The sequence below is a fragment of the Neovison vison genome, chromosome 12 (assembly GCF_020171115.1).
Source record: "Neovison vison isolate M4711 chromosome 12, ASM_NN_V1, whole genome shotgun sequence".
In the NCBI taxonomy this organism is placed as follows: Eukaryota; Metazoa; Chordata; class Mammalia; order Carnivora; family Mustelidae; genus Neogale; species Neogale vison.
In genome coordinates, this window is record NC_058102.1 from 99,651,338 (window position 1) to 99,678,632 (window position 27,295).

A 27,295-nucleotide genomic window follows, 5' to 3' on the forward strand; every position below is an offset into this window, starting at 1 on the left:
GCCCTTTTTGGAAAAGGCCTCTGGAACAGGTTTTCAGGGACCTAGATACAGAAGGTCCATAGGAGAGCAATTCCTCACCTATCTGGAGGCGTGGAAAAGACCTGGCTGGGGGTGGGGGATGGAGGAGGTGGGCAGGGCAGACGCCTGGGCAACCTTCACAGCCTGTGGCCAGGGGCTCCGCAGCCATTCGGCCCCTTTCCGAACCCCCTCCCCTAGCCCCAGGTCTTATTCTTCCCTGCCTGCCTCTCCCCAGGAAATCCCCGCCCCTGCCAGGAGAAACCCCCCTCCTGCCCCCCCACTCCCCCCCCCCCGCCGGCGGAGGCGCTGGAGGGGGCGCTGGCGGGGATCTGGAAGGTCTGGAAAACTCTGGCGGATTTTTTTCCCTCCGGGAGACCCCCTCACTACCTCACTCCCTAAGTCCACTCAGGTTTCTCTGGCTGGGCTTCAGGAGAGAAGGCCTGAGCTGGGGCAGGGTTAGGGTCTGGCTGAGCTCCTCACCCGCCGCGTTGTAGAGGCCAAGGAGTAAGGAACCAGACTGCGACTGGGGCTGTGAGGAAGAAGGAATTTTGTCCCAGCCCCGTCAGGAGTCCCAGAGCAGGCTCAGTTTCCAGGCTTTCTGTTTCGAGATGTCCTTGAATCGCTCAGTCCCTGCGGAAAGGCTCAAATCCCGCGGTCTTCTCTTTCCCTTCGGCTCTCCGCCTCCGCCACGTTTCGCAACATTCGGCCTGGGCCTGGCGCTGGCTGGGGGCTGCTCCCACGGCGCCCCCCTCCTTACTCCCGGTAGTGGACGGGGGAGACCCTGGTGCCTGGCCAAGGCTTCTTTTCTGGCCCTTGGGGGCTCGGGGTTCAGAAGCCGAGGACCCCAGGCTACCACAGGCAGGAAGAAAGGCCTCTGTGGGTTTGGAGACCAATTCGAGCGACCTCAGGCTTCCCCTCCCACACCCCCAACGAGATCCTATGCGGCCTTTTTTTGCGGGGTGAGTGTGTTGCTCCGCTGGAAAGCCCAGAGGAGCCCTCCCAGGCCCCTTAGCGCGTTCACCAGGAGGACAGGGAGGCCCCGGCTCTGCGCCCGGCTCCCGGGAAAGGCGAGCGCAGGGGTCTTGCAGGCGGCGGGAAGAGGCGAGAGCGCTCGGAGCCGGCTCCAACTTTTATCCCAGGCCGGCGCACGAGCGAATTAACAGAAATCCCGATATAAACTTTTAAAAATAATATCAGTTTTATTAAATATTCGAGAACGGATCCAGAGGTCGGATTTATACAGGAGGGTAACACAAGGGGGGGGGTTTAATTTATTTTTTTTTTCTCCTACTGGCTAAACAAACGTCATTCACTTTTTTTTTCTCTCTTTTTGTAATTTTCCCTCTTTTTTTTTTCCCCTTTTAAGATGGGAGTGGAACACGGACGGTGCTAAACATAAATATAAATACAGAGACCACAAATACAGCTAAAAATATTCACACAGAAACGGTCACAGTTTGTAATATGCCATAATGACCCCCAGGATTCTTTAAATACAATTTGCCTGGGCTGGGCATTTGCTGGGGCAGAGGGGCCGGGTGTGGGGCTGCGGGGAGGCCCTGGGGGTTGCTGTGGGGCCACGACGCGCCCTCCTTGGGCCTCCCGCCCTCCGCGGCTGCCAGGCCGGGCCCTGAGGCCCCGGAGCGGAGGCCCCGGCCCGGGAACTGGCTCTCTGCGCAGGGGCGGGGGTGGAGGCACCGAGGGGGTGGGAGGCCAAGTCCTCATTTGGAGGGAAATCTGTGGAGTCTGAAGCGAGGTTCAGGGACGGAGCCCCCAAGGCCTGGGCAGGGGAAAGGGCCTGCAGACGAGCCGAGAACGAGCTAGCGAGGGAGCAAGGAGGAGGAGGCGCGTGGTGAAAGAGAGTTTGTGCGGTGAGGGAGGGGGGTCCAGAGTTGACTTTCAGGTCCATTTTTGACTCCTTAATTTAGTTTTAGGGAGTCAAAACATCAATTGTGCCAGTGATAAATATAGAGTGTGTGATTAGGAGGGAATTGGGGGAGTAGCAAGGGAGAAAGAGAGAGAGGGGTGGCAGGGACAGTCCTGGTCACTCTTTCTGCTTCTCTTCTTCTGTCTCTTCCCGCTTTTCCTCTTTTCCGGCCAGGCTGTCGGCCGCGGCCCCTCCGCCGCCCCCTGAGAGCGTGGACGTGAGATTAGATTCTTTTTTCCACTTCATCCGGCGGTTCTGGAACCAGATTTTGATCTGTCGCTCGGTCAGGCAGAGCGCGTTGGCGATCTCGATGCGCCGGCGCCGCGTTAGGTAGCGGTTGAAGTGGAATTCCTTCTCCAGTTCCAGGGTCTGGTACCGCGAGTAGATCTGGCGACCGCGCCTCCGGTCCGCTCCATAGCCGACCCCTAAAGATCCGGGCACAAAACACACTAAAAACAATCAGCGAGGCATCCTCCACAGACGATTTAGCCTAGCAAAGTCCTGACCCTCCCAACTTGGCCAGCAGCTCACGGGCCCCCTCGGACTCCAGCCTTCTCCCTTTTGCCCTGCCCCACCCCCACTGGGGGTACAGCCAGGATCCCAACTTCATTCAGTCCCCCACCATGTGCTGGTAGGTGAGTGTCCCAAAGAATGGTTGGGGGGGGGGCAAGAACCAAGCAGAAAGCTGTAAGTGTAAAAACTGGTTTTTGAAAAATCCCAAACACTGGGGATGAAGGCCCTATTTCTCAACAACTGGACTCCCCCACCTCCCCCAAGCACCCTAGCTCCTTGAAAACTTCTCCCCACTTCTCTGCCCGCTACTCTCCCCCCTCCCTTCTCCTCAGCCTGACTCGACTTTGGGGGGCTCCCCCACCTCCTACCCCCTCCCCTCATACCCTGCCCTGTTCCTGCCCCCTCAGCTTGCCTTGGTGCCCTCCAACCCGTCAGGGGCCGAGGGGGCCAGGCCCCTGCGAGCAAGCGGGAGGCGAGCAGAGGGGGCAGAAGAGGGGGCCCTGTCTCGGCGTCGGCGAGGAGACGAGCGTGATTGTTTTTATGGGGCCATAAAAAACTCTCTCCGCCCGTTCTTCTAGGGAAGCCGGTCATAAAGCCAGTTCAGTTTATTTAATTTATATCTCGGAGCTGTAAAACTCACCACTGTGCGAATTCATTCGCTGCATCCAGGGGTAAATCTGGATACTGGCTTTCTGGTCCTGGGGCGCAGTCCTGCCCTGCTCAGAACTAAAATCCTGAGCGATTGAGGTCTGTGTGTTATGTCCTAAGGTGTTTTGTCTGCAGTTTGAGAGCATGTCTTTCTCCTGGTAAAAGGAATTAGATCCATAGTCATACGGCCCCCGGCTGGAACTGAACACGACATTCTCCTGTGGCGAATAAAAGGGAGTCGAGTAGATCCGGTTCTGGGCAACGGCTGCTCCATAGGTCGAGAAATGCCTCACTGGATCATAGGCGGTGGAATTGAGGGCGACGTTGGGGAGGACGTCCTGGCCCCCGGCGAGGTGGCAGGATAAGGAAGGGTTAGTGAAGTAGGAATTCATCCCTTTGCCTTTACCTGGTCGGGCTATGATTTCTTTAATATTTATTTCTGTCTCCAGTTTGTACTCGGAACTAGATGGTTATAGGGACGGCTCCAATCCAGGACAGACAAAATGACAAAGTCAGCTGACCCTCTTCCAGCCAATCGCAAGCCAGATGTCAAGAAGGGGGAAAAAAATCGCTTCTGCTTCTGTTGATTCCCTAGTTGAGACTAAGTGTGTGCTTTGAAAGTAAGACTTGGATTTCTTTTAAAAATATATATGTTAGGGAACTGATTTGGAGGTGAAGAAGGGTGAATTGGCATTAGCAGGGCCTTGAGGCCCAGGGAAGAAGAGCTGCCCTGCTAGGAAATCTCTCAGCCCCAGCTAACTTTGTTGTGCTGTGCAGAGCCAGGTCTGGAGGAATCCCTCTATTTTCAATCTGATTTCATCTTTTATATCTCCCCCCTTCTAAAATTACATCCTGATTTCTTTATGGGATGAGCTTCCCCACCCACCCACTTCCAGTTCAGGGGGGAATCCCCAGAAAGCCTACAGGAAATCCTAGTTTGACCCTCCATGGACTGAGTCCTCATCACTAAACCAATATTTTTTCCCCCGATAATTAAAAAAATCAAAAGTAGGAAGAAACTGCATAAAACATAGTGCTCAGAGGAAGGAAATTGTGGCTGAGAGTCTTAGGTGGAAGGGGGATGTAGGGAGCAAGGAGGTCTAAAGGGGCAAGGATGAGACTTCAGGACACGGTGGCAGAGCTGAAGTGAGCAACGGGGCCATGCATGGGTTTCCTCTTCCTCTCAGCCCCCTTCTGCCTCTCAGAACACCCTTTTTGGGGGAAAATCCTGCAGCATTTTTCCCTAAAAGGGAAAATATAAAAATACAACAGGAAAAAGAGAGAAGGAAGTAAAAGGTGGGAGAGAGAGAGAAAAAGGAAGAAAGAAAGGAAGAAGAAAGAACTCTGAGAGTCTTTCTAGACACATCAACTCCTGTTTATGTTGGTGAGAATTTATGATTTGGAGCCAGCGAGGGCCAGTGGGGTAATTCACATAGGATCCAGGCAGAAAGAGAAGGCTGGTGGAGCTCTGAAGGACAGTTAGCGTCTGGCAGGCTCAAGCCCCTGCACAAGTCAGAAGCCCTGCCCTGCCAAGGGAGGCATCCCTGGACCTGAGCTCTGAGGCTTGGGATATTCCAGCAAAGGTCTCCTGGGGAGCTCTCACTCAAGGACCAGCCACACCTGGCTGAGCGGGGCCTCCCAGCAGCCCCTACCCCCATTTTCTCTCCACCTTGGGGCTGAGAAAAAGGAAGAGAAGGTTAGGAAAAGGCAGCTGAGTTCCAGGCTTCTGAGGGAGCTGCAGTGGGTGAAGTGAAACAGCGGAAGGTGTGCAGATGGGGTTTTTCTCCTGATTAATCCAAACTTAATTTGATATCATGATATAGGCTGAAAATGCTTTGAGCTGACAAAGAGGGGGCAGTGGGGCTAGCGAAGGGAGCAGTGGAAGCCCATATTTTTTCTTCCCCAATTTTGGGGGGGGCTAGCTATAACAAGAACCCGGATGTCGCCGGATTTTATGATCTTTTCCTTCTGTGTAACAAAGCGGAGTAATCAATGGGTAGCAATAAAGCCATAAACGGGACTACGCTGGGAAAAAACTCGTTTATTCATCTTCTGTAACGTTAAGGTTTCCCTGGAGTGTCGCTAGGGGGGAAAAATAAAGTTTCGAACCCAAAAGCAGACAGTGTGTAGGAGCTGGTGGAGACAACATGTTAGCTAATACATGAGCTTCTTTGGGGGATTGAAGAGTCTTCCTGCCGGGCAATTTGTGTTGGCTTTTAAAAATACAGCCCCACTCCTTCAGAAAGGAGGGAAATTTGTTGGTATTTAAAAGGGTGGGAGAAAGACCCCTATCACTGTAAAGGTTCCCCCTCTCGGACCATACTTTCTTCTGCTCAAGGAGATAAAAGTGAAAGGGTAGAGGAGGGTTCCAAATTAAGAAAGAAATCTGGGGATGAGCTGTCTGGTTTGGGGTAACATGGCAGGTACCTAAACACAGACACCAGCGTGACTTGCTTTTTGCTCTAGAATCCAGCTGTCCTCCAATTCATGGCATGCCTGGACAGAGGTTTTCAACAGCTGGCTGGGGCTCCAGGCCCCCTGGAGGGCAAGAGGTAGATCTAGTAAGAACTGGGGGTTGGGGGGGAGACCCAGGGGGCTGAGCTAAGAAACAAGTCAGCGCACCCCTGGACACAAGCAGCCGCTCTCAGAGTTCCCAGCCTCATTTCTGCCCTAAGGGTAGCAGTGTAACACATAGAACAGGCCAGAAGAGAGAGTAAATTCCCTCCACCCCCCCCATTTCAGAGAGATTGCTAGAGGGATAAATCATGTCAGTGATATTTCCTTCAAGATATTAAATTGTTGCAATGTACAACAAATTGAATGATGGAAGATAGGATGTCTTAATGAGGTTTCACTTTCAATGAGTGTTGATTTTCTATGTATTTTTAAATCTCTTTTATGGGGGGTGGGGGAAGGAAGGACCTTGGGAGAAAGAAGGGGCTTCTGGGGAAGCGTGTGCTGCAGCCCCCCAGCAAGGATGCCTGGGTTTCCTTGAGCCCCTCCTAAACAAAGTCTGGAGGGGAAAGGGGCCCCAAAGTTGGGGATAGTCTCCTTTGGGGCCTGAAAGTAGTGGGCTCGGGGGTGGGCGACCTGAGGAGCAGAATGTAAGTCTCAGCCCCGGAAAGTTAAGTGTTTTATTACGTCCCTAAACAGAGGGCAGAGACTGAAAGGTCTCGCCGATTTATAATGAACAGAAACCAGCTGCTGGGGGAAAAAGGCAGAAATGCTGGAAGGGGGAGAGAAGGGGAAGCAGAAATACAAATAAATTCCCCCACTGCTTAAAGATTTTTGGCAAAATTAATTTCCAACATACTCTCCCCCATCACCTTCTATTCCTGAAAAAAGAAGCCACCTTCTTTCAGTCAGATCTTTAATTATGCAGCTGAAATTGCTGGAAGGATTCGCTCCAAGGGGGGAGAGCAGGTCAGATGAGCCCGATCTTCCCTCCACTGGATTATATTTTCCTCTTCTCATTTTATGTTAATTTTATTTTTGGGGCGAAACAACGAATGTCAATGGGGGGATAGCTGGGACTTGGGTTTTTCTAAATATATTTATATTTTCCTGTTAAATTTGTCTGAAAACAATTATGGAAACTCATCAGCAGAAGCAAGAACAGATGTTTTATTAAAACTGCAGTTGAGCTCTGTAAATATGCACAAGTCCTGGGAAGGGGGGACTTGTTCTTTGTTTCTATAAAACAAGCCTAGAGCAGTCAGAGAACACCCCCATCAGGCCCGCAGGTCTCCGAGTCGCTCTGCCCCTTGGGCCTCCGGAATCAGGCATTCCGAGGGGGTTTGGCGGCAAGAGCAGATTTTCGCTTTCGGAGCTGTAATTAGGGGATTCGAAAAGAGAATTCAAAAAAAAAAAAAAACACAGAAAAGGAATAAAGGAGGAAAGTTGTTTCTTGCTGCTCCAGTCCCCCCATGTCCCCAGTCCAAAACACATGCTTCTCATGAGCGCTAATTATAGGAGAGGAACTTAACTGCAGACGCCATGGGCCTGCATGGGGGGCAGTCCCTGGCCAGGAGTCCCCAAGGCTAAGGGGTGCTTTGGAGGCTGGGCACTTGAAGGTTTCTCAGAATGAGTCAAGCGCGCTAGCCCCAGCCTTAACCTGCTCCAGGCCAGGGGCTGGGAGCCTGTGCAGCTCTCATTTGGGGAGAGGGTGGGTGTGACTGGACTCTGGCTGGGAAGGGGTTCCTGAGCAGGCCTCCTCTTGCCTTTGCTTTCCACTTTGCTCTAGGAAATATATTAATTTCTTGGGGAAGGGTATCTGAAGTGAGAGGGCTGAGATCTGGAATATTTATTGGGGGACAATCTTTTCTAGGGGTCCTAGCTAGTTTGTGTTCTGCCAATCTTCTTTCTTTTCCTAGATTCCCCCAAATCTGTGCAGACGTCTGTGACCCACCCAGCCTTGCACACAGATACACACTCCATTTCTGGCTGCCGGCGCCACCAACCACAGCTCGGCGCCTCCGGAGGCTGCTCAAGGACCTAGACACGGGAGCCGCAGGACTCAGCGCTCGGCCTGGGCGCTTGGCTGCCCGGCAGCCACCGCAGCTGCCCCACTCACCCCTGCCAATTCTTGATTTCAAGAGCAGGGGGAGAGCGGTGGCCCCACCAGCCCCTTTTGTGCCACTGGGCAAAGGCTGAAATCCCTCTTGCAGTTTCAATAATTGTTTAGCTCACCTTACAATCCCACTGTTTGGTTAAGGTTTTGCTGTTCTAGGGCGACTGCTCAGTTGGCCCAACTGGCTTATGATTAGAATTTTTTAACTTAAAAATTAAAAAATAAATCCTACTCCAAATGCCCAGTGTTTTGTGTAGGAGTTCCTTTGATCTCCACAGAATCCAGAGTCAAAGGATTGCAAAGAGAGTCTCCAAGTCCGCCAGAGAACCTGAATGCGGGGAACTGGGTCTGCCTGGGAACACCAAAGCATGGCTCACCCAAGGAGCCTCCAGTTTCTTATAGATACGGTGGGGGAAGTTGTCTGAGCACATACCTCCCCATACACACATTGCATTCCAAAAGAGAATGTTCCTCCTCCTTTCAAAGTTCAGGCATGGAGACACTTGGAGAAAGGTGAAATTTGACACATCCAACCCGGAAATAGATCCCATTTGGGGGTGCTTATATTCTGGGGATAGGGCCCAGGCTGGCCAGCTGAATGGGGTTGGGGCTCAGCAGGGAGGGGGGGAAGGAGGACGAGGCCAGATGGGGCATGTCAAGCGCCTGAGAACTGCCCCCAAATACCCAAACACCTCTGAGGCCTGGGCTGGCAAATTCTCTCTTTAGCTAAGAGGTTGAGAGGCTACCCAAGCTGTTTTTGCTTTATTTGCAATTAAACAGAGAAGAAAGGTGCATGGTGAGGCTCTGCTCACTCCCCTCATATCTTCTCTCCTCCCTCTCTCTTTCCAGACTTCTGCCTGACCTTTCTACAGTTGATGCTATTACCACCAGCGGACACAAACTCCCACAATGGCATTTGATTAGCTTCTCAATTCACTTCACTAACTGAAGGTTAAAAAGTAAAATAGATCCCAAGCATTTCTGTCCCACCATCCCACTCAGCCCTGAGATCCTTTGGGCTCATCTCTGGAAAGAAATCATTTCTGGCTTTTGGAGACCTGGCCCCTAAGCATCCCACCTCTGTCCCAAACAGCTGAATATCAGCTGAGGAGAGGCCATGCAAGAGAGCCTTTGGACAGAGTATCTCATCCCCACTGGAAATGGGGAGGGAAACTCAGATGCCCAGTGACATTTCAGGGAGGAAAAGCAAGTGGCCCTGGTTGGCCCAGGAGGAAAAAACTGAAAATCTAAAATATTTAGAATATTTTTGGCCCCCCAAAATGGGGCCAAAGGAACCCCAGCTTCCTGGCTTTTCTTTTACCCCTCCACACTAAGCACTGCTTGGCCCTACTTTGGAGGTTTAAGAGAATTTTAAAATTCAAGAGCAGGGCATTTATGACGTCACAGCAAGTTGTCATGAGGGAATTGTAAATGTCATATTAAGTCATATACAGTAGGAATTGGGGTGGGGGTGCCCTGCCTCTCCTCACACTTTTTCCTTTCCCCATTTCTTCCCCTAGCCTAAGTTCTCCCCCTTGAAAATAAAATGTTATTATGTTCTGGAATAATAAGCCAACAATGAAACACCATCTTCATTTCCCTATAAATAATTTCATCCTTTATTGTTTGCGGATCTGAGAGAACCATTTAATCTGCACTGGCGAAAAGAGAGAGAGAGACGGGGAGGGGGGAATTAATTTCAGAAACAAGAATATTACTTACTTCGATGATACTCTTTTAGATTTGATAGCCAGGAGCAAAATTAGAGGCGAACAGCGGCCTCTTCGATTCTACACCTGGCGGGATTGGAGATTTATAGGATCTTTAGCGAAGGGGCAATTTAATTTTGTAGGATTTGCTTAAATTCACTGCTATTTTGGGGGGCTGAGGAGAAGGGAGGGCGAGGGGAGAACGACATGCTTTATCTAGTTTTATGAATCTGCCAACATTACTCTGATTTAAAACCCAACAACCTGTGTCTCAGGGAAAACTCCTGCAGAAAGGAGTGGAGGAGTTGGGTGACGGGGACTCAGCTTTCTCAATGACTGTGGCCCCCTTAAGCAAGCAGTTGCCAGGGGGAAGGAAGAAAAGCCCGAGGCAAGGGGAGGGCAGCTCTAAGTCTCTCTACCACCCGGACACCCGGAGGTTTATGGTGTCCCCATAATTCCCCCAACCCCATAAACAGCTGCCCTATTTTAGGACAATTTCTGCTTCCTCCCCTGGGAAAAGGAGAGTGAAGGAGGAGGTAATGGCGGGAGCAGGGTGCCGGAAAGGGGAGGGAGCACAGGAGAGCGCCGCACTTTGTTCTCCTGGGTGAGTTTGCTGGTTTGGCGGGTTTCTGACGCAGGGTGGCAGCAGACAAAACAAGTAAACAACTCACAGACACAATAAACAGGGGCGGCCGCAGCCGCCGTGGCAGAGGCCGTGGGCTGGGTGAGGAGCACAATTTGGGGGTAATGTCACCCCAGCACCCGGGCGTGGCCTAGGTCCAAAAGCCCGAGGCTGCCCCCAGTGCCTGCGGGGGAAAAGCTGGAAGAAAGCTGCACGTCCTGGCACCCGCTGCGTGTCTGGACAGGAAAGTCTTGGGAGGAACCTGATTGCCTAGGGAGTTGAGGAAAACTCCAGTAGCCCCTTTCCTGTCCTTACTTTCTTTCAGAAGTGGTTCAAGGACATGTACACTCTCCCCTGCTCTGGCTTTCCGTGGCCCCGGATGGGAGAAAGACTAGGAAGGGAGGCTGGGAATTCCCAGCCCCGGCTCACATTCTGGGTTCCAGGCCCACAGGCAGCTAGACCCAGACTCTTCTCCGGTCCTGCCTGTCAGCTTTCTCCCCAGCTTCTTCGGTAGCAGAGAGAATTAAAACAAAGTCATACCAGTAACCAGATCTGGGTGGTTGGCGAGCCTAGAGAGGCCCTAATCGGCACCACAGAGGACGACGCAGGCAAAGCTGGGCTTCGTGGTGAGCAGGGCCCGGAGTCGGGGATAGATATTCACTGCACCCCTACCCATTTTGTCTCGCCTTCTCCACCAGCCTCTTCAAACAGCTGCCTCAGACCATGGCCCAGAGGCCACCTTATTAACCACTCAGATCTCCTTCACTGTCCCAGCAAGGCGGCAAGCACCAGGCCTCGCCAACTGCTCAGAACTGCCCAAAGGTCCACCTTACCCACAAAAAGAGTCTCCCACAAAACTCACTTTCAACACCACAGTGTTCCCCTGGTAAACAGCCTCGGAGCTGGGGAAGTCTAGGGGGGAGGTGTGGAGAGAAAGCAGAAGGGAGTCAATATTTCCCCAGCCCAGCTGGCTGAACAGTAAAGGCAATAAGATCTTGAGAAAGACTTTGTGGCATCAGTCGGTTCCTGGAACCCGCGTAGTCCGATTTCAGCACGCACACGTTTGCAGGAGAGCATGTACAGAGGGCCTTCTTGGTGCACCGAGTGCCTCCTTGAGCCCAATTCCATCTAACAAAATTTTGCATGCACATAAAACGGTGTTTGAGCGAGTACAAGCATGGTAATATACACTTAACCACCGAGGAAATCCGAGTCTGTATATATTCATGCATAAGTCGGAGTCTGTACATTTGAACCCATATATAATAAGTGTATAAAGCTACCAAGCCTGGTTTTGGAACACAACAGCCAACCCAACAAGGCCGCCTTCTCCAAACAAGGGCGCATTCTTCGCAGGGATCACAACTGTCAGACCAGGGAGAGAAAGGGCTTGCTCTGCCCATTTTCTCCTTAGCTAGGAACTGGCGCGCGGAATACAGTCCGTGGCAGGACTGACAAAGCCTGTAAGGAGCAGGGCCGAGGTGCCCAAAGAGTGGACTCAGAGGGGAACCCTGGGGGCCCTGCGCTCCAGGGAGAGTTGCCAGAACCCCACGGACACTCACTCGGTGCATCTACCCAGATTTAGCCCTGGGCGTGCAGAGTCCCAAGGCCAGATTCTATTCTCAGCTGCCCTGGCTATTATTAGATACACACGCCAGGGCTATCCTGCACTGAGGACCACGTTTACAGAGACACTGGCCTACAAGGAGGCTGAGGGTTACCCCTGGTGGCCCCTCTTGTGCTTCTAATTGAGCACCAGAGTGGGAGAGGAAGAAGGGAATGAAAATCGAAAGTAAGGAAGGAAGGAAAGGGCTGGCGTTTGGGGCTGGGTGTATCCCCTGGCCAGGCTAGAAAACTGGAAAACCAGGATCAGTCACTCCTGCTGTACTTTCTCTGCATCCCTCTGTCTCATGAGGAGGATCTAAGGGGTGAAGGACGTGGGGGCCTGCAGGACCCTAGCCAGGAAGGGACAGAAAATCAATTGATAAAAATATTATATAAGAACACCTCAGGATGGTGCCCTTATCCGGTCACTCATGAAGAGAGTACCCTGAAATCTCACCGGCAGCATATCTGTTTAGATCCCTGGAGGCCGAGATAAATACTGGAGCTTTCCCCAGGCCCACCCCTCCGAAGGGAGGGGGCCCCCTCTAATATTCCAGGTGAATACCCACTGTCCTGAGTGGCCTTCTCCGGAAACTCTTCCAGGGGAGGACGAACAAAGGAGACTTGTCCCCCCACCCCCAACCAAGTCATTGCGGCCATCTGCAGGGCTGGCGGGGGGGGGGGGGCGGTGGCAGACAAAGGGGGGGGCAGACAAAATACAGGCGAAAGAGAAATAGAGACCTCACCGGTCGGCGGTTCCCACAAAACGCCAGGAGAAAGGCTCCCATTTTCAGGCCTCCGGGGGCCCCTCCACTGGCCCACTGCACTCCCCTTGCCTTGCTCAGGTCGTACAGACTCGAGGTCTTGGCGGCAGCCGCGTGGCTACCCACTCGGGGCATCAGACCCTGGGCCGCGCTGGAGCTGCGGGAGAGCGCGCGGCAGCCTGAGCAGGCGGCGGGCTGGGCCCATTTGGGGAGAGCCAAGCGCTTTTCTCGATCGTAAACAAGGAACGCGAAATTAGCCCCTCGGCAGACGCCTCTGCCGACACACAAGTCCTATGGGGGGGGGAGTGGAAGAGGGAGAGAAAATGCCATTTCTTCCCCCGGGAGAATACCTCAGAGGCCTTTATGTCGGATATGAAACGGGAATTTTGGGGGGGCAGGAGAGGAAGGGAAGGGGATTGTGGGGGATGGGAGAGAAGATTCACCATCAACTCGGACCCAATGGGGTTTGATTTGAACGCAGTCGAATTACGTTTTTGAGAATTTGATAAAAACAGGTTCTCCCTCCCAACCCTCCAACCCCGACCCCCAGGCGACGGGTCAGGGTTTAAACAGGAAATCGAGGAGCGTTCCCCTCCCCCACTCGGGCTTGGCGGAGAAGCCCAGTCGCGCCTCCAGAGAAGACTGGAGGTGGGGGGCAGCTCTTTGCTCGGATTGAAGGTGAGTCTGGCCCCCAGACTCTCAGACCTCTCCAGGAATATGCTCTCCCCTCCCCCAGCTCTGGGGTGTGTCTGCCTGGGTGTGTAAGCGCTTGTGTGTGCATCGCCCTTTACAAACAGAAGCTCACACATATAGGGGCCGCCTCGGACCCAGGCCAGGGAGCAGGGCGGGGTCATATATCAAACTGCAACACATTCAGGGCCACGTACATTTGGAAGAAATTAAGCCACTGTGTTATGAAACCATATGTGTCGGGTTAAGACCATACAACACGCCATTAGCACCAATTATTAGGAAGATCCCGAGCGCCCAGGACCCTCCGGGCCGCCTGATTCTGACGTCCCTACCCTAGAGGCCAGCCGCGCCTTGAATCCTCACTGCCTCCACTCACCCAAGAGGCCCCGCTAGCGAGGCCTGGGCCTCTCCCCAGCCAGCCTGGGGCCTCCCCAATTCCCACCTCCGCCTCAGACGAGGCAGATCCTAGCTCAGAGCGGCCAGGCGAGGCGGGTGAAGCAGCCCAGTGGGTATTCCGGGTACAGTGGCCGCGGCTGGGGGTGAAGGACTCTGGGCCGGTGAGAGAAGGCAGATTTGCCCCTTTTCTCCAAGCACAAGATGGCTTTTGAGTACCTCGTCCCCCACCCCCACTCATCCACCGCAGTGCTGGGCACCTCCCATCTTTCCGTCCGCTCGAGTGGGGGCGGGAGCTGGGGGTGGGCAGACGTACTCTCCTCTGCTGACGCGCACCAGCCAACAGCCTCCCCCCTAATTGCCAATTAACAGGCCCCACCGCCCTCCTAGCTGCGCTCTCTTCCTGCTCCGCCGCCCGGCTCTGGGCCCGCACTGCGCATGTGTGAGCTCTCGCGGTGGCGCTCTCTGGGAGGGAGGGGGCTGCGGGCAAGGAGGGGGCTCTGGAAAGTTTGTTTGGGGGTTGGGGGGCTGACTTTGCTCAGGGGGCAATAGTTACAGTCTACAGTTTTGTCTCCTGCCCTGGAGTTTGAGCTTTCCGGCCCCCTCCGTCCCAGTCCCATTAGCCAAGAGGCCACAGATCTCTTAATAGGTAAGGACAGGATGGGCATCAGGCAGCGCGTCAGCGCACTAGACCCCGGCCTTGAGCCCCACAGGCGCAGTCCTTTTGCCCCCCGACCCCCAACTTCGGCGCACAGTGACATCAGGACAACACTCTTCCCACACTACCGTATTACAGCTTAACCCAATCCTCCCCCCCGCCCACTTTTTCTCCCCCTAATTGCCCGCACGCCCACCCTCTCGCCAGCCCCCCTCTCCTCTCTAACCAAGACAAGCCGCTGCTGTCCTTATCTTGAAACCGCCACCCAGCTACGGACCATTAGTTACATATTTGAACCAATAAGGAAACACTTACCGGGCGCTGCTGTCACTCTCCCTCTCCCTCTCTCTCTCTGCCTCTCTCTCTCTCCCACTCTCTCTTTCTCGTCTTCCCTTATTCTGTGCCGCTGCCGAGCCTGTCTCAGCTTCACACACACATATACACTTTATATAAATTTAAAAATAAAAAAGAATAATCCCAGTGATCAAAAAGCCAAATAAAATTAAGGAGAGTTGCAAGAAAGGGGCAGGAGGGAGAGGCTGGGAGAGGGGAGGGGCGGAGGCATCAGCAGCTCCCTATCTCAACTCCTGCTCCCGCATTCCTCCTGCCCCTTGGGGGGCTAGAGGATCGGGAAGGGAGAGAGGGGTGCCCTCAACTCCTGCCCCTTCCCCCACATCCCCCCTCCCTAGGTGCCCCCAGCTTCCGGCAACTCCACCTGGGAGGAAAAAAATTAAATGGGGGGAGAAAATAATTATTAATCAGATTAATAAAAAAAAAATACTGGTAATGAAGGGAGCGCCCAGCGCAGGTTTCCCTGGCAATGGTTAGGCTCTTACAGGGAGGACTGTTCTGCGGAGCGCTCCGAACGGACAAACCACAATAAAAAGTTCACGTTCATGGATGGAATCCACATGACTTCTTGTGGCCAATCCAACTTGTGAGTCGATCGTAAACTTTTATTACTCAGCTGTAAATTTTCTGCAAACAACCGGGAATGCGATGCATTTGTGTAGCGTGTGCAAATGGGCGCCGCGGTCGCCATGTTTACCCAATTCTCTCGGAGAGGGAGCATCCCCCCCGACCCCCACCCCACCCTCACCCACCGCCCACTCCCAACGGGCCAGGCTGCTCCAAGCTAGCTCAGAAAGGGCAAAGGGGGGACGCAAGAGGAGGAAAGGAAGGATTTTGGCCCCGAGTCGGCCCCCTCCCTCTGCCATACCGAATTTTAAATATTTTTCTTAATAAATGGGGTATTAAGGTTGAATCTGGGGGAAGCGAGGCTTTGCAAAGGTTTGTGGCACTGGCTGGTGCAGTGACGGCTGGAGGAGTGAAGGGACTGAAAAGGGATGCTCTCCCTACTCCCACCTTTTTTTCTAGGAAAAGAACTACATCTTTCCCAGTGGGAAGCCCTGGCAGCCCCCCACTCAGCCCTAGACAGGAACAGGAGGGACACGCTGCTGGAAGCCTCATAACCAAGCCAGACCTGGCCGTGGTCTGAAGAACTGAAAACGCTTAGACCCATACTGAGTAACCCTGCGGAGTCAGCAGGAGCGGAGTTGGGGGCAGCCTCCAGAACCCCCAAAGTACCCATCATCCTCAGGCTCCTTTCTCAGAGAAAATTACATTTATCCTTCTCCAAGACCATCCCTAGTGTCAAGTCTCCTCAATTCCTAGGTTTAGATGGCAGATAACTCCCAATTTTTTTTTCGAATTAAAAATAAAATGAAGGCCCAAGATCTTGGTTCCTACTCCCCCCACCGCTTTGGATGCCAGGCAGTTTGAAGCCTTTTCTATCTTGTCAGGTGACCCACACCCACCTGCCTTTTTCAGAAAAATTCTGGCCTCCGGGCAGCTGGGATACACCTTGGAGGCCCTCCCCACAAAAAGAAACTTACCATACCTTCCCCAAATTCCACCTTCTATACCAAACTCTGAGCACCTGAGGTATCCCCCACCTTTCTCTAGACCCCTAACTTTGGCGATGAATCCAATGTGGGGGAGCCCAGAATAAATTCCCCCATAGAGACTATTTGCCAACCAGTCACAGCCCAGCCGAGTCACAGCCCAACACTCCCCATTAGCTGAAGATTTGAAAGCCCAAAGCACTCCCCTTGATCCCGCACGGAGCTGGCTGCCGTGGGGACATCCATGGTTGGGTGCCCCACCCCAAGCCATAGGGGGTCCCTCATTCTCTCCCCAAACTTCCTCCCTCAGTAAGCGAAGCAGTTCCCTCAGCCGGATGCAGAGACCTAGTTTCTTTTACAAACCCACCCATAAATTTTATAACAGGTAGTTAAAAATTACGACAAGGAAGCTCTGGCCCAGCTTTTCACAATGGGCTGCTGGGAGAATGGGACGGCACTGCGGGCTGCTCACCGGAAATTTTACTTCTCGTCTGTGGCACAACCTGTCCCGAGTTCGGTGTAATTGGGATGAGGTAACTTTCTGGAGCCGGCAGGCAGCCGGTGGGAGATCTCACTTGAGGAAGATGAGGCTGGGGGGAAGCCAATCTACTCTCCCATCCTAGGGTCCCCCCCAAAGCCCTTTAGACGACTCACTACCTCCCTCACCCACAGGTCCCCTGCAGGCCCGCACCTCCCTTGGCCTCTGCGATGAAGTGGGGAGGGAGATAGAAATGCCGAAAATAAAAAAAAAAAAAAACACAACACAAAGAAACGAATTTACCCCCCAACTTAATAGCTACATTATCCCATCTCTACGGTTGAGATTAGAATAATAAATTCAAGGCGAAATGAGCGAGATGCTTCAACTCAGCATTTTGAAAGATACTATTTTTCACAAATCACAAATAGCTTTCGGAAGCCACTTTGATTGGCTAATAAAAAAGTAAAGAATGGGAGAAAGTCCTATCTGCTGCCGCGGAATGGTCCCCATTCCGGTAATGGGACGGCGGGAGCATTTGGGAGGACGCGTTTCTAAAGAGAGCGCATCCCGTTCGCAATTAAGTTCCACCATAAAACGGGTTTTACCTCCTTTTCTCTCCAAACGAGAAAAAAGAGTCGGTGGGCAGAAGGGGTGGGGGAGCGGGTGCTGCAAGAAGGGGCGGCTGGAGCTGTCTTGGTCTGGCCCACCCGAGGCTTCGCATCTCAAGCGATGCCGGGCTCCAGACGCACCCCGCCCTCCGACGCCCGGCTTGGGGCCACGGGCATTGCTGAGCAGGGCCAGGGATGAATGGGGCATTGGGTGTGAGGGAAATTCAGCGAGGTCCTTCGGAGCCACGTAGTGTAGGGTTCAAGCAACTTGGCTAGAGGTCGGGATGTTTATTAATAGCAATCATAATTCCACGTTAAAAAATGACCCGCGGCCGGCCCTCGGAGTCTGGAAGGGATGCCCGTGGGAAGGCCTGAGGTCGGAGCGAAATGCTCTCTTTTCGGGCCTCCCCAGCGGCGGGTAGCCAGTGCCTCCCGCAGCAAACAGAGTTACCTGGCTGGCTCAGCGGCTCACAACAGGGACCCCAGTTATCTAAAGATTTCCCCCAGAGCTGTCCAAAGCTGTTCCCAGTTGCCTGCAGCCTGTGCTTCCAATCGCCAGCCTCTCTCTCCGGCCGCAGGAGTCCCTTATCAAGGATGCCTGACCCAATCCTGTATTCACCACCACTTTGCGTGGGAGCCAGGGACCCAGATGCGGGTAAAATTACACAAAATAAGAGTCAGCCTGGGCCTAAGATCGTGAAAATCATTGACCACGGGGGGAGAGAGAGAGAGAGAACTGGCCTCAAAAATATTTCAGTCTTTGGGGGATCTGGTTTTAAGGACCTTCAGAAGATCCCATCTTCTTCCCTTTCCCCTTCTCCTGACTGAGCCAGATGACTTGTATCTCTGGAATTTGGTATTATTTGACCAGAATCTTACAGGCATGAACAGATTGCTCTGCCTAGGATGTCCAGGGAGGAGTAAGACACCCCTTTGCCCCCTGAGTCCCTGAGCCTTCAATCCCTTATTTTGGGGAATGAGGAGTCCAGTGAAGATTCTCTTTACCCTGCTGTGGCTGGGATGGAGGACTGTCCACTCAGCAGGCCCATGTCCTCACCCCCAGGCCAATGGCCCACACCATGAGGGCAGGCGGACTGCCCAATTGCCAAGGTGAAGCCAGGCCCGCTTGTAACCACCAGAACAGAGGCTAGGTTTGATGCTAGCCGGCCTGGGTGACAGGGATGGCCCTGTGCTGATGGCATCTGAATTTCAGAACATGGACCCAGGCTGCTTGGTGTGCAACTCACTCACCTTCCCCTTCTCCTTTCCTTTCCCCAGGCTGAAGCTTCCTTAACCCCCACTCCTAGCCATCTTCCCCCCAGCCAAGTCCCCCAGGTTGCCCGGGGGCCTCACATTCTCCCCACTCTGTGCTGGGTGCTGAGTGCCCAGGGTTGACCATGAGGGGCATGTGGAGACCAGAAAGCCCCCCATGGTCTCATCCTCAGTCCCTGGAGGAAAAAGGCCTGGCTGTGGGAGGGGTACGGGGGCAGATTCTTTTCTGGGCCCAGCCCGAGGCTGAAGAGGAGGAAGGTGAATAAGTGGGGAGACTCTTCCTTCCCATTGGGATCCTGGTATTTAGAAACCCATTTAGTTTGGAGCCAAGGTTCTTCTGAGAGCATGCTTAGAGCACACTGCTCTTCTTGCCCCACCTCTGCACCTCCCCCACCTTTCACCTGCCTTCCCTGCCCAGACTGCCCTCTCAATTCCTAGTGAGTTCCCCCACCTCAAACTCAGATCAGTGACGGAGACCTTTTCCACGGGGCTGGGAAAGAAGGATAAGGATGGAAGGAAGAGTAGAGAATGGAGAGGGGGAGGGGGGCGTTGGAGAAAAAGCAAGTCATTCCAGCTTCAAATATTTTTTCTCCTTTTTTTTTTTATTATGACTCACGTATACAATACAAAGTACTTGGACCAGGAACAGGGCTGCCGGGACACAAAATCTACATTCATAGCTGGACATAAAGACAAATGACCCAAAATTATTATTATAGATATATTTTAACGTTTTTTTTTCTTTCGAGCACATTGCATAAACAGAGAATTCAAGACAGAGTTAACTATACATTCAGTGCAATTTAGTTCTACTCTACTGGGGTTAGAAGCACAATAAAAGCGCACAGGACCGGCGGGCTAGGCAGTCTCAGTTGTTGGGTTTTTCTTAGTGAAATAAGCAGCAACAAACGACAACAAAACCGCATTACGAATACTCTCAAAGCAGGATTTCTTTCTATAGGTAGTGATAAAATACGTTGGAGGTTTCTTTCTTTTTTTTTTTAAATTTTCATCTTTTTCTCTTTTTTTTCTTGCATATTAGGATTTTTTAAAATTTCTTTTTTATTTTTTCAAGATTATTGCAGGTTCCCTTTAGGTAGTATGTTAAAGATTTATTATCAGTATTATTATTATTATTATTATCATTCTTATTATTTTCATGATTATGGTGATTTCTGAGCGCTAATACTAGTGCAGCTCAGAGGAAGCTGGGCCCAACAACAGAAATCAGACAGCGAAGGGGAGGAAGGCATGGGCCCGAGTGACCATGGGATGGCTAGGTAGGATTTTAGCCGGGATTGCAGGCTCCTATCTACCCCATGGTGGGGGGAGGGGAGAGACCCGCATCTCCTTCAGGTTTCCATCAGGTTTCTACAGAAAGTCAAGGGGGTCTTTCTAAGTAGGGGAGCCCCAGAGAGGGAGAAGGGATAGTCCTTGCTATCATTTTAAAAAATTCTTTAAACATCTTCCTTCCCTTCCTTCCTTCCTTCACTTTTCTTTCCTTTCTTTTGAAAGGAAGTAAATCTAATACACTAATCCTAGCATAAAAGCAAAGCCAGAAGTCTTCTTCCGCATTTTGAGAGGGCTCCCCTCTAAAATAAATACCAGAGAAGCAGGGAGGTGGGAGTGTGACAAGAAGGGGTGAGAGAGGGGCGAAGAGGCCAGGTCTCAGACCTTAAAATCCAGGCAGGACTCCAAAGGGTGGGGGTAGGGACAAGTGTGTGTGTTGGGGCAAGGACTGAGACAGAGTCCGAACTTTTCGCTGTGTCTCGGTCTCCCCCCCCTCCAGCCCCCAAACAAATAAAGATCGGGGGGAAGTCCAAAGGTAATAAAACCAGAGCTGCAAGTATCTGACAGGTAGTTAGAGTTGTGAGTGTCATTCTATTCTCTATAAAAGCAAATGACAGTCGTAAACTTCTCAATTTATCCGCTACCATAAAACGAAACTTCAAGGGAGTTGCTAAGGGAGGGGGGGCTTTCTTTTTTGCTTAGTCCTTGTTTTCTTCCTTTTCCTCCTCTTCTTTCTCCTCTTCCTCGTTTCCTTCTTCCTCCACCTTCTCTTCATCTCGGGCTCCGGGCAGTTTATCCTTGTTGTTCTCCTTTTTCCACTTCATCCTTCGGTTCTGGAACCAGATCTTCACTTGTCTCTCAGTCAGTCCCAGGGCGTGAGAGACTTCAATCCGGCGCTTTCGTGTCAAATAAGGATTAAAGAGAAACTCCTTTTCTAGTTCCAAGGTCTGATACCGGCTGTAAGTTTGCCTTCCGCTGCGCCGCCCCGGAGCTGGACAGAATAGAACCCCAGTCTGGTTATGTTTGGGTGGGGGCTCGGCTTTCCCCTCGCCATTCTTCCTCCCCTAAAGTTCCCCCTGTGATCTCCCCAGTTCCCCTCCCTCCTGAAGACCAGGCAGGAGCAAGGAGCTGACAAGGGCAGGAAAGTTTGGGGTCTTGCTTTGGTTTGGCTTCACCTTGGGAGGTGGGATGGGGGTGGGGGCAGGGACTGGGGTCTATCGAGAAACTGGGGGATGGCAGGGGCCAGGGGGAGCACTGCAGAGTCCCCCCTCCCCCCCCAGGCCTTCAGTCTCAGGAAACTGGCCCTTGCAGCTTTGTTTACAAGTGCAGAGTGGCATTTGGTGAGCAGAGCTGAGGATAGAGTCTGTTTCCCAAAAGAAAGGAGAAAGATCTGGGGGTAAAGAAGGGGGCTCTGCTCACTGGCCCCTCCTTGAATCTCTCTGCCTAATGCCTTGCCAGGAAGAAAAATAATTGATCTCCTGGAATGTATCACTGCTTGGCCTGATTGCTAACTGGAGACCAGCAAATAAATCACGGGCCATCCCCGCTGGAACTTGTCGCTTTCTCCCTTCCCCTTTTACTTCGAAATTGGGCCATGAGGGGCCACCCTTGGAGGGGCTCATGGCCTGAGCCACTCTGAAGGTCTCAGGGAAAGACCTCAAACCTTTGACTGGGGGTAGCTGGGGCTTGGGTTCTCGGGACCCCAGAGCCCTCTAATCTGCATGGCCCCTCTCCCTTCCTGCACTCTTTTCTCTTCTCTCTGACTCCCTCTCTTCTCTCCAGCTGAGGGAACTAAAGCAAAGTTGGGGTAGTAGCCTTAAGGCTAGTTCTCTGAGAGGAGGCAGTGGGTACCCCAGAGAGTCAGGACACTTGTCCTTGGGGTCTTGTCACCCTTCTGGTCCAGGTAGGGGAGGGAAACAGGGGTCTCACTTCGCCCCAAGACAGCCTGGCCACTGTTCTGGACTGAGGCTTTCTGCCTTTTGGAAAGACTGGTTTGCTCTAAAGGCTGATAACCTCAGGGTCCTTGGGGCCCCTGCCCAGCCACCTCCCCAACTTTGACTTTAGGGATGGCAAGAAGAGAGAGACAGAGAGGGAGAGAGGCAGACAGACAGTGGTAGAGAAAACGATTTTTAACCCTTTGCTCCCAGACACCACCTTCACCCCAGTTCCCCAAATATCCCAGGCGATCCCCGTGCCCCACCCCCAGCTGAACCTCCCAACCTCCAGAAACCCACTCAGGCACGGGGGGGTGGGGCCGCAGAGACCCCAAAGCCAGGAAGGAAAGCGAGGGCAGACAAAAAGGAGGCAAGGGAGGGGGGGAAGACCCCGGAGCGCGGGAGACCAAGGGGGAAAGAGAAAAGGCTTCTCACCGTGGGGTCTCATCCATGGAAACATGAGGCTGGGAGACGAGTTTTGATTTAAGTGGCCTTGTCCTTCGCTACTGTTAGTGTTGGCGGAGGATTTACAGTCGGGATATTGCACCACGCTCGCCTCTTGCTGAGCCCCATAAAGGGACTGTCTGGGGAGCGCCTCGTAGCCATAGAATTTGGAGGCGTCTCCGTGGCAGCTCAGCGAGCACGGGTTCTGCTGGTAGCCCGAGTTGGAGATGCCCGAGGTGCCGTGGTGGAAGAAGTCTTGGACGTGGTGCGAGGCGTGCTGGAAGCCGGGCGCCGAGCCGCCGGGCCCGTACACCAGCGCATGGCTCCGGCCCACGCTCTGGGGGAACCGGCAGTCATAATAGGCCGGTTCCAGGGACTCGCCGCCTTTGTATTTGGAGAACAGGGGGTTGACGAAGTAGGAGCTCATGCTGGGCACATGAAAACCCGCCGCCCCCTCCCCTCTGGCTCGCGACTCCCCCGCCCGGTACCCCCGAAAGTCCCCTCCCCCGGGAGCGAACCCCGGGCCGGCCGGCTCCCCGGGGCTGGGCTGGGCAGGTGGGGGGGCGCCTGGGTGCGGGGCCCGGCCGGCTCGGCGCGGCTCCCGGGGCTGGGCGCGGGCGGGCGGCGGCGGCGGGCGCGGGCGGCGGCGGCGGCGGCGGCGGCTCTCTTCACTGTCGGTAGGTAGAGCTCGCGCTCTCGCACTTAGCTCTTTCCTTTAACAGCCCAGGCGAATTCCTCAGACTCCCGGCGGTGGCGGCGCTTACACGCGATTCGCGTTCATCAATCCACGACATGAAGACAGGCGAGAGAGAGAGAGAGAGAGAGAGAGAGAGAGAGAGAGGGAGAGGGAGAGAGAGAGAGAGAAGGAGGGATGGCGGGGGGTTGAGGGGTTCAGGGCTGGGGGGACCTGGAGGAAGGGGAGGGGAGGAAGGGGGAGGGAGGGGGTGTGGTATATGTGTGTGTGGTGGGGGGGTGAGCCAGCCCCAGCTAATGGCTGGGGCCAGCTTCTCCAAGGTGCGCATTCCGATTTGAAGGTGCCTCCCCCCCCCTTCCCCTTTCCTTCCTCTCAGACAGAGACACCTGAGCCAGCAGGTCAACCCAGGTTACCTCAACAGGTATAAGACCCTCCCCCTCAGGGGTGTTGAATACCAGCGTGAGAGAGCAGGTCTCCTAACCCAAAAGATGGGTTCCCCAGGGGGTCCGTAAGCCTGGGACTCAGAAGGGGCAAGCATATCAGTACAACATATCCACCAGTACTTCAGGAACCCCAACCCTCCATGTCTTGTGCCCCTCCTCAGGGTGGGAAGCCGCCCCATCTTCCCCTATCCCTAAGATCCTTTTGCCTGGCTGCTGTGGGTAGAGGAGAGGGCTGGAGGTGGGGCACACTGCATAGACCCAGGCAGGGCTGCACTGGCCCCTTCAGATACCAGCTCCTGCCTGAAGCTTGGCTGGGGGCTCTGAGAGCAAAGCAGTTTATGGGGACAGAGGACAGGGCAGCTGGCGGGTCTATGACTTCTGGATGGGCTGATCCAAGATGTTTCTTCTCAGGAGACTATCTGTATCTGGGTCGGATGGGATGGGAGCAGGCCTCTTACTTGTCCCCACACACTCCAGCCCTATAGGACATGCCAGCTCGACCTGGAGGGGCCCCCTGGCCTCACTACACCCCTTACTTCCCCAGGCAGGCTGCCCAGGCCAGGATGTGGATGGGAACTGTCAACAGACACTCTTTAAATATTTACCCATAGTTTCTCTAGAGGGTTCCTCCCCCATCCCCAAGACTAGGTAAATTCAAGGTAATTCAATGGATAAAAGAACCTTAGTCCATCAGCACCCTTCTCACACCATAAGCATGTACAGCTATGTGGGGCTTAACACAGACAGAGAGAAAAGAGAGAAAGTGAGAGAGCTGTGAATACGTGTGCTGTGTGCATACGAATTAGGAAGAGGAGTTAGAAGGATTTTTCCAGCCCTCCCCTTCCACAGTGTGTGAGGTTGGTGCACACAGGGCAACAGTGGAGCACACTCAGGATACACACACACACTGGATATGTCACCTCCCACCCCAAAACGCATCGAACGCACGCTCCCTCAACTATCATGCACCTGGAAGCACCCCTGTCACCTCACAGACACTGTTCGCCCAGGCACACAGGGAACCAAAGCCTGACAAATACACGTGCATCTCTAGCTGTTTGCATCAGGAAAAAATTTGCTCCCTATTTTCTTTCCACATCCTGGGGTCTCAGGATTGGATGAGGAAGGAGGCTGTTGGAAAACCAGATCTTTTTCTTCCCCAGCCAGAGCCCAGCTCTGGAGATGGATGAAGGAATGGCAGTGCAGGAAAGGATGGAGTAGAATAACACCAGCCCCCAAGTTCCTCTAATATCTAAATAATTGCTGGGAAAATGGCCACTCTCAGCCAAATTCCCAAAGAAGAGTCACTGGTGCCCCAGCCAAAGACACTTTCAGGATCCCTTGAATATGGAGGGACCCACCTCCACCTGAATTAATTACTGCCCAGACTCTGCAGCTTTCAGAACGCTGGCCCTGGAGCAGCAGGAGGGGAGGATCAGAGGAGGGCTGTGCCAGCACCGCAGGTCTCCCTAGGGTCCAGGACAGTTGGGGACATGACAGGGGTCTCCTCCACTGCTAGAGCAAGCTCCAGCCTTGGTTTCAGCGCTGCCTTCTCTGAGCCTCCTCTGCTCAGAGTACCAAGCTGAAGGAGATGGGCTCTGGGTTCCCAGCATCTGGGTCACTGGGGACTGTCATAAATATTTTCCCTTTCCTGCCTGGAAAGAGGAGGCTCGGCAGGCCAGATCCGCTCTGGGACCTGCGCCTTATCTTTTAGAGGGTGGGGGATATCTCGACATTTTATGGTCCAGCGAAAACCCTGCCACAGAGCTATTCTTCCAGGCCTTTGTGTCTTGGAATGCGACTGTCCCGAGTGTGCCGCCACCACCGTCTGCTCTGAGAGCCCACCAGTCCCCAAAACCCTGGTTGGACTCGATTTTCCCTTTTGGGGATCCCTCACCTTTTTTTTCTTTCTTTTTTTTCTTTTTCTTTTCTCCCCCCCCCCATTGTCTTTTTTTCTTTTACACGTATCTGGTTGATTTCGCCCCCGGAGCTTGGAAATAAAGGAACCACAAGCAGCCATCCTCGCTGGGGCGTCTCTGCCCCTCGCCCCGAGGCCTACACCGCCCTCCTCGGTACCACGGATTTATGTTCGTTTGTCCGGGTCATTCTGCCTTTTTGTGTTAATTACGCGCTGCCTACTTGGTGCTTATCTCCTTCGCAAAGCGATTATTTTCGACGCCCGCCCTCCTGAGCCTCCCGAGCCTGCCGCCAGAGCGAGGGCCCATCTCCCGCCGCCACTCGCGATTTATTTACACCTCGCAGGTGAGAGGATTGATTTGCTCAGAGCCAGCGGGGCCGGTCTGGGCCGGGGCGCGGGGCCTTCTCCCCGCCGCACCTCCGGGCCGTGCCTCAAATGTCAGTGCTGCCAGGCCAACCAGGGGCACGGCCGGCGCCTCTAACATTGAGCAACAGCGCCACCTCGCGTCCACTTGCTCCCATGCAGTCCTGCCGGGAAAATGCCAACAGAGCCTGCAGATCCCAGCCTTGGCCCAAAGGTGGGAAGTGAGAGGAAAGAGTTTCCAAATGGGTGCGAGAGCAAGGGGTCCCTGGAAGGGAGTTCCCCCGGGACCGCTGTCCTTTTGTTTTCCAAACTCTCCAAATAACCTTCTCAAAGGTTTCGCACTATTTTCTTCTTTCACCCTCCCTTGCCGCATTAAGAGACGCTGCGCAAAGGACCTGCCGCGATCTCCCCCCTATTCAGGCGCATTTCTGGGCTCAGAACACCTCAGCTCACGCAGATGCACGCTCCGAGGCTCCAGCGACCTCCTGCCCGCGGCGCGCGCGCCAAACTGCTCGATCCTCTTACCCTGCCGCTGGTTCCGCACCGCCTACTCCGCTGCCGCCCGCAGGACTTTGGGGTGGGACGCTGACTTCTCCCTTCTCCCGACTGTTTGCCCCCTGGTTTGTAGCCCAACCCGCCCCCCCCCCCTCACGCGCGCTCTCTCCCCACCTCTCCCTCCCAGCCAGTGAGGTCCTGTTCTCCGTGGGCCATAGACAAAACATTCCTATAATCCGATTTCAAAGGAAAGAGTGTCCACCTTATTTAAACCATAAAACAATTAAGCCCAGACGTCTAGCCAGCTCCGCGCTGCTGTTTTGTTCAGCCCCATTCAGAATCCAGCGCAGGGAGACAAACAGCGCCATAAAAGTGGCATTTCGGGGCTGCGGAAATGTACCTATCCGCTGCCTTCCCAAGTGGAACAACCTTTAGGGTTTTGTGATTCTGACAAAGGAGCAGAGGAGAGGTGGGAGGGGAAGATTAGGGCAGGAGGGCGTTTGCTAGCCCCTCTTCCCGCCCCCCCCCAGCTTTCGTTTCTTTCCCTAGATGTATCTTGTGTTGTGGTTTTAATTCACAAATTGTAATAAATTAAAAAAAATTTGAATCCAATCCTAACCTGCAGGCTGAAGGTTGAGCTGGAACTCAACAGTGGGCTGGACCGGGTGGGCCTGCTCTGGATCCCACGCTCTCGCCAGGGCCCTCGGAGCCCTGAGCCCTGCCGCCCTCCTTCCTGTCCGGAGTAAGGCCGGATCAGCGGGCTGCAGGAAGCAGGCCGCGCTGACGGACGAGGGGAGGCGACAGGGCCTTGGAGCAGGGGCGGGGTGGAGGCCCGGAAAGGCCGCGGAGCCTGGGCTGAGAAAAGCCCGAGTCTCCGCAGTCAGGACCGGCAGTCAGGACCCAGGGACACGGGTGCCCTGGCCTCCGCCCAGTGCGAAACTGAGGCCAGGGTCCCAGAACAGTGAAATATTTGGCCAAAGGAGGGAGTTTGGATTGAGAAAAGAGGATAAACGACAGGCAAAGCACCCTTCAAAAGGACCAAGAAAACAACTGCTTTTGGAATTAGGGTGGAGGTTTCTTCAGTGGGAAAGAGAGGGTGCTTCAGCCACTGGGAAACCAGTGTTTGCGACTTTTGATTGCCCCCCTCAAAATATCATCCAAACAAAATGTTTGTGCCAGGATCCTACCTTCCTCCAGCCCCTGAAAATGGAGTGTTGAATGGAAGGAGGGGGTAGGAGATTCAAATGATGGGGAAGGGGCTGGTCCCTCCAAGGGCCTCACCAATCCTGTAAGGCCAAGCGATGGAGGAAGCTGCAGAAGGACTGGGAT

The 27,295-nt window shown here is 53.6% G+C and overlaps 3 protein-coding genes across 4 annotated transcripts in view; all 3 read right to left on the reverse strand.

The window, feature by feature from the left end:
* Positions 1 to 27,295, reverse strand: part of HOXC4 (homeobox C4) — a 60,660-nt gene that overhangs the window by 23,764 nt on the left and 9,601 nt on the right. The window lies entirely within an intron of this gene.
* Positions 1,193 to 26,833, reverse strand: HOXC6 (homeobox C6). 2 transcript variants are annotated; one of them, XM_044227248.1, is made up of 3 exons: positions 26,586 to 26,833; positions 3,099 to 3,444; positions 1,193 to 2,370 (listed from the first exon to the last, which is right to left on the reverse strand). In XM_044227248.1, the coding sequence occupies exons 2-3, from the start codon at positions 3,250 to 3,252 to the stop codon at positions 2,063 to 2,065; spliced, it is 462 nt and encodes a 153-aa protein (XP_044083183.1). In that variant the 5' UTR covers positions 3,253 to 3,444; positions 26,586 to 26,833; the 3' UTR covers positions 1,193 to 2,062. The 2 variants fall into 2 exon arrangements, with proteins under 2 accessions (XP_044083183.1, XP_044083182.1); XM_044227247.1 differs by lacking the exon at positions 26,586 to 26,833 and adding an exon at positions 12,359 to 12,869.
* On the reverse strand, positions 18,967 to 22,531 carry HOXC8 (homeobox C8). Its single transcript, XM_044227254.1, has 2 exons — positions 22,045 to 22,531; positions 18,967 to 20,666 (listed from the first exon to the last, which is right to left on the reverse strand). The coding sequence occupies exons 1-2, from the start codon at positions 22,478 to 22,480 to the stop codon at positions 20,374 to 20,376; spliced, it is 729 nt and encodes a 242-aa protein (XP_044083189.1). The 5' UTR covers positions 22,481 to 22,531; the 3' UTR covers positions 18,967 to 20,373.

What these genes read in the sequence shown, in the direction of transcription:
- HOXC6 (XM_044227247.1), bottom strand. Translation starts at nt 12,511, where the DNA reads ATGCCCCGAGTGGGTAGCCACGCGGCTGCCGCCAAGACCTCGAGTCTG. An exon ending in TTTGTGGGAACCGCCGACCG is followed by an intron (nt 3,445 to 12,358) that starts GTGAGGTCTCTA and finishes GCCGGGGGCCAG; the next exon opens with GACGTCCTCCCCAACGTCGC. An exon ending in GCGAATGAATTCGCACAGTG is followed by an intron (nt 2,371 to 3,098) that starts GTGAGTTTTACA and finishes CCGGATCTTTAG; the next exon opens with GGGTCGGCTATGGAGCGGAC.
- HOXC8 (XM_044227254.1), bottom strand. Translation starts at nt 22,480, where the DNA reads ATGAGCTCCTACTTCGTCAACCCCCTGTTCTCCAAATACAAAGGCGGC. An exon ending in TCCATGGATGAGACCCCACG is followed by an intron (nt 20,667 to 22,044) that starts GTGAGAAGCCTT and finishes TATTCTGTCCAG; the next exon opens with CTCCGGGGCGGCGCAGCGGA.